Source organism: Anomaloglossus baeobatrachus, chromosome 6 (genome assembly GCF_048569485.1).
Source record: "Anomaloglossus baeobatrachus isolate aAnoBae1 chromosome 6, aAnoBae1.hap1, whole genome shotgun sequence".
Classification (NCBI taxonomy): domain Eukaryota; kingdom Metazoa; phylum Chordata; class Amphibia; order Anura; family Aromobatidae; genus Anomaloglossus; species Anomaloglossus baeobatrachus.
The window spans coordinates 185,950,368-185,956,367 of record NC_134358.1 but is presented as its reverse complement, the minus strand read 5'-3'; the positions used below and the strand labels follow the sequence as shown (position 1 = coordinate 185,956,367).

At 44.0% G+C, this 6,000-nt stretch overlaps 1 protein-coding gene across 1 annotated transcript in view; it reads right to left on the bottom strand.

Moving 5' to 3' along the window:
- Window positions 1-934: 934 nt before the first annotated feature.
- The window catches only part of RNMT (RNA guanine-7 methyltransferase), a 100,236-nt gene continuing 95,170 nt past the window's right edge, over window positions 935-6,000 (bottom strand). The window contains exon 11 of the mRNA XM_075314598.1: window positions 935-1,375. Coding sequence (XP_075170713.1) covers window positions 1,338-1,375 — 38 coding nt within the window. The 3' untranslated portion in view covers window positions 935-1,337. The remainder of the gene's footprint in view (window positions 1,376-6,000) is intronic.

Genomic DNA, 6,000 nt, shown 5'->3' with positions numbered 1-6,000 from the left:
ACTTTTAATGGCTAAATGAAGAGATGGTAATAATAGCAAGCTTTCGAGACTACTCAGGTCTCTTCATCAGGTATGATATAAACACAAAATCTGAAGAGTCCCATATTTATACACAACAGGACATAGAATGGAGCAGTAAATAAGACAAGTGACTGTTTGTCCTTTTCCCACAGTGATCGTTCTGCTTCATGTCACTTGTCTTATTTACTGCTCCATTTTATGTCCTGTTGTGTATAAATATGTGACTCTTCAGATTGTGTTATACTGAGCCTGATGAAGAGACCTGAGTAGTCTTGAAAGCTTGCTATTACCCTCTTTTCAGTTAGCCATTAAAAGGTATCAACCACTGATGACTCCGTTCTTTTAAACAATTTTTTAAACCCATAGTAAGTCATCAATACAGCGAGGGGGGAGGTTGATGACAGGAAGAGACTAATGAATGTCAATAAACCAGCAGGGAGTCCTATAGTTTAATAATCAGGGTGATGGATCCTTCTGATGCCTCCAGGTGTGGCTTTCCTTAATTGCTTGCCTGCCCTGCAGACTCTCGGTCTACCATACCAGCATGAGGGTCTCCACAATCTCCATTCTGAATAAGATAGGAGTCTCTGCACTATGCTCCGAGTCCAATGGCAGGGAAGTCCTCAGGGGTCCAAGGTGATTTAAAGAACCACTCCAGCAGTGAAAAAAATGCTGAAGTGGCACTTTAACTTATTACTTTGAAGCAGCTGCCGCCCCATCCTTAGTTCATATAACAAGTTCTTGTGCTATGGCATGTGTACATGACAGTGGAGTCTCAAGAGCATGCACTGTACTGAAGAAACGATACTTTGCAGACTTTCAAAAATTGGTTATGGCTCAGAATATGGAGTTGCCCTATAAACGTAGCAGACTTAATCTGGAGTGCACCAGAGACGTGAATATCAACACTACAAAGTTTTTAATTGTAACTTTTACTACAAGTCTGGAGAAAATTAAAGGTACACTTTCTGTTTTAACCATTACGTTCTGTAACTGTATAACCACAACAGAAAACAGGAAACTTTAAATAATTGTTACATCTATGATCAAATTAAAAAAATACACTCTGTCCACGCAATAAGTCCCCAACAAACGAGTACCCCTATAAGAAAAAAAAAAAATTCCTATTGTCTTTTCATATTTACACACCAGCCTGTCAGACACGTTTTTGCAAATGGCATTTTGCCGTAAACAAATATATGCGCCAAACCTGACAAATGCATGGGAACTATACCAAAATTAATAACATTCACAAGCATTAAAAAATTAAAAAGAAAAAAAAAAAACTCCAACTGAAATCTCGGAAATATTTTCATTCAAGTCTGTTTTTCAAAGGCAAATAATAAATATACACCTGTAAGATAAAGAAAAGGCATATTAGAAAATATTACAGCGCAAAAAAAAAAAACCTGCTTAAAAAAAAATCTTATATTATAAGGGTCACAAACCATCACATTTGAAATAAAAAAAAAATAAAAAAATCCCTCTGACGATGCAGCTGCACATGCACCAAACACCAAATTGTCACTTAAGAACCTCAAATAAATTAAGGGTCTTGAGATAAACCTAGCAGGCAGTAATTAGGAATTGTAGATCTGCATGAAGGCACAATTATGTACATTACCAGGTGGCTTTTCTTTCCATACCACAGCATATAAAGATATAAAAATATATGCTTAAAGTTGGCAGAGAATTTTTATAAGTATTGAGAGACAGATTTTCTCCCCAAGACTGTTAAAAACTATAAATTACATTAAATAATACGGTAAATGCTCCTTCTGTTGACAAAACCTTACCCATATTGAGGCCAGACCACATCTAAAACTCGATTAAGATATTGGGCATCCACAGATGACGGATTTAACCCCTTTCCCGGCAATCCATATTATGTTTCCACGTGTATGGAGCAGGCTCAGGAGCTGAGCCTGTATTATACCTGGCAGATGCCAATTGTGATTCTATACCAACATCTTTTTGTAACAATAGTTTTTCAGAGAGCTGTTTAACCATTTAAATGTCCATCAACCATTTTCCTGCCCTCATCAGCCTCCAACGACAGGAATTATAGGAGTCTGATGGGTTGTCAAGGCAGTTAGCATGCTGAAGGCCCCCTCGTCGGCTATCCTTGTACTATGAAGCCCAGTCTGTGGGTAGGATTCATAAGAGAATGTCATTTTGCCAATATATTACAACTTTAAAACACCTCAGAGGAACCTGCTTTTATATCACAGGAAGCGGACTGACTAGTCTAGTCACGTGCTGCCACCAGTAAGCATTGTATGGAGATAATTTGTGGTCTGTTTGTGAGGAGAGCTGCACAAACTGGAATATGTTGAAGCATTATTACCACATAAAGTGACGCCAACAAAAGAAGCAAAAAAAAAAAAAAAAAAAAAAAAAGGAAGTGACAATCACCATCCATAAAAAAGTAGAAATTTATTGAAAAGACATTAAAACAATTCAAGGGAGAAGCAAACAGCATATGTTTATGCATATTAACACCACGTGTATCAAAAAATGTTATACTATGCCATAGTAGCACAGGGCCTTGTGATGAATCCTGTGCTATTATAGCTCACTTCCTGTAACACTCGGCAGAGCAGCCTCTGTTACAGAAGACAAACATTTCTCCTCTTCTGAGCTGTGCTCTGATCAAGAGAAATGAATGAGTGATCAGACTGCTGATCCTTTTAGTCCCCTAGGAGGGAGTAGTAAAATAAAAATAAAAAAATAAAAAAAAAGTTTTAAAAAAATTAAAAAAAAAAATTTTAGAACCTAAACGTTCAAATCACCTTCCAGTCACCCCATTGAAATTGGGTTAAAAAAAATAAAAAATATACACACATTTGGTATCTCCACGTTCAGAAACGCCCGATCAAAATCTAAAACCAATTAATCTGATTGGTAAATGGCGTAGCAACAAAAAAAATTCCACACGCCAAAATTACGTTTTTTGGTTGCCGCAAATGTTGCTCAAAATGCAATAACAGGCGATCAAAAAGTAACATCAGTGCAAAAATAGTACCAATAAAAATGTCAGCTCCAGATCCAAAAAAATAAGCCATCAGTGAGCCCCAGATTCCGAAAAATGAGAACGCTATAAATCGTGGAAAATGGCGCAAAAAAAAGTGTGGCACTTTTTTTGGACAAACTTATGAAATTTTTTTAACCCCTTAGATAAAACTAAACTAATACATGTTTGGGGTCTACTAACTCGTACCGATCTGAAGCATCACACTGACATCAGTTTTACCATATAGTGAACACATTGAATAAATATCCCAAAAACAATCATATAATCACACTTTTTTTTGCCATTTACCAGTACACTATATGGTAAAACTTGTGGTTTTATTTTAAAAGTACAACTCGTCCTGCAAAAAAAAAAAAACAAGCCCTCTTATGGCAAGATTGATTAAAAAAGAGGAGCGGGAAGGGGGGGGGACAAAAAAAAACAAACAATGAAAAACAGAAAATCGCTCGGGGGTTAAGGGGTTTGTAGTCTGATCAGCTCTCTAATGTATTGCAATACGTATGAATTGCAATGCATTAGAGCAGGGGTGGGGAACCTCCGGCCCGCGGGCCGTATGCGGCCCGCGATGACATTTAATGCGGCCCCCGGGCACATTCCAGGCTACCCCAGTGCTCGAGCGGCACTTGCGCTTTTGCCAGCCGCCGGCCCTTTAAAATCCCAGTGCGTTATGGGTAAATGCTAGAATGTACGGGCTATTTACAGATCCTGATTGCAGCCCGTACTAGAATGTACGGGCTCTTTTCGGGACCTGACTACAGCCCATACATTCTAGACTGAACCCGGGACTGTGCTCGCATACTGAGGGTTTACCTTGAGGGCGGGGTAAACAGCGCGCTGTGCTCCAGTCACAGCAGAAGAGGTGCAGCAGATGCCTCCCTGCTGTACATGCCTCTCGGACCTGTGCTATGTGACTCCTCCTCCCCTAGTACTGTGAGTATGCAACCCATCGCTGCCCCCCCATCCAGTGCTGTGTGTACCCCCTAGTACTGTGTGTAGCCCCAAGTGCTGTGTTCCCCCTAGTACTGTGTGTTGCCCCAAGTGCTGTGTACCCCCCAGTAATGTGTGTAACCCCTCAGTGCTGTGTAATCTGTGCAGCCTCCCAGTGCTGTCACCTAATGCTCTCCATGCTGCCTTTTAGTGCTGACGCCTAGCGCTCCCTGTGCTGACGCCTAGCGCTCCCTGTGCTGACGCCTAGCGCTCCCTGTGCTGACGCCTAGCGCTCCCTGTGCTGACGCCTAGCGCTCCCTGTGCTGACGCCTAGCGCTCCCTGTGCTGACGCCTAGCGCTCCCTGTGCTGACGCCTAGCGCTCCCTGTGCCGACGCCTAGCGCTCTCTGTGCCGACGCCTAGCGCTCCCTGTGCCGCCGCCTAGCGCTGTCCGTTGTGCCGCCGCCTAGCGCTGTCCGTTGTGCCGCCGCCTAGCGCTGTCCGTTGTGCCGCCGTCTAGCGCTGTCCGTTGTGCCGCCGCCTAGCGCTGTCCGTTGTGCCGCCGCCTAGCGCTGTCCGTTGTGCCGCCGCCTAGCGCTGTCCGTTGTGCCGCCGCCTAGCGCTGTCCGTTGTGCCGCCGCCTAGCGCTGTCCGTTGTGCCGCCGCTGCGCGCTGTCCGTTGTGCCGCCGCCGCGCGCTGTCCGTTGTGCCGCCGCGCGCTGTCCGTTGTGCCGCCGCGCGCTGTCCGTTGTGCCGCCTAGCGCTGTCCGTTGTGCCGCCTAGCGCTGTCCGTTGTGCCGCCTAGCGCTGTCTGTGCCCGCCACTAGTGCTGTCCATGCTTAGCATCTCCTGTGATTTATACACCCCTCCTGTGATCTATACGCTCCTCCTGTGATGTATACGCCCCAGCCTGTCCTGGGATGTATATGCCTCAGTGTCTCCTGGGATGTATATGCCCCCAGCCTCTCCTGTGATGTATAGGCCTCAGTGTCTTCTGGGATGTATATGCCTCAGTGTCTCCTGGGATGTATATGCCCCAGCTTCTCCTGTGATTTGTATGCCCCCAGCCTCTCCAGACCAAGACAAACCTGGAAAAGCAGTGTTGAGAAACAAAATGATCAATATCACCGAACATCACAGCCGCTCCAGCCACCACATTAGGGGTGAGTTAATTAATTGTTTGACCAAATATAGCCTGGTCGTTTTCAAGTTGATAATTTGGTGCGGCCCCCGAAGGTTGGTAGAAAATTCCAAATGGCCCCCGGCAGTAAAAAGGTTCCCCACCCCTGCATTAGAGCCATCAGCGTGACACTGACCAAACGTCATTTAGGCCTTGACATCGTCTTGCACTCCATCACAGCTGGCTGAACTGGAGGTCATTATTTGAACTCTGGTTTCAATGACAACCATCAGGTCCCCATGATCACGATGTGGTGATGCTAAATCAGGTGAAAAAGGGCAACCACTCCCTCTCAACCCTCAAAATGCAGCAATTCATTGGCTGTTACAGCCGGAACTGGGCTATCACTTAAGCCAAGCTCCCGGTGGCAACTACATAATCACCACCATGATGTAACTGGAGATTAATTTGTGGAAACCACTTCCCAATCAGTACGTAGTTATAGGATATGTCGGAAAGAGATTAACCATTTTTCAGAGTTCGGGAATCAAGAGAAGTGGCTCATGAATGGAGGGGTGAAAAGGTTATATTACGGTGGTTAGCACTATAGTCTTGCAGCGCTGGGGTGACTGGTTCAAATCAAACCATAGACTACATCTGTAAGGTGTTTGTATGTTTCCCAATGTTTGCGTGGGTTTCCTACGGTTTCCTCCTACACTCCAAAGATATGCTGATAGGGAATTTAGAATGTGAGCCCCAATGGGGACAGTGAATAAGTCTCTAAAGTGTTCTGGAATTAACAGCGCTATGTAAGTAGATAAAATAAATAAATCATCTTCTACACCACTTGAATTCTTGATGTATGCCTGCTTTGCAAAAATGACAGGGTCTATTTATTT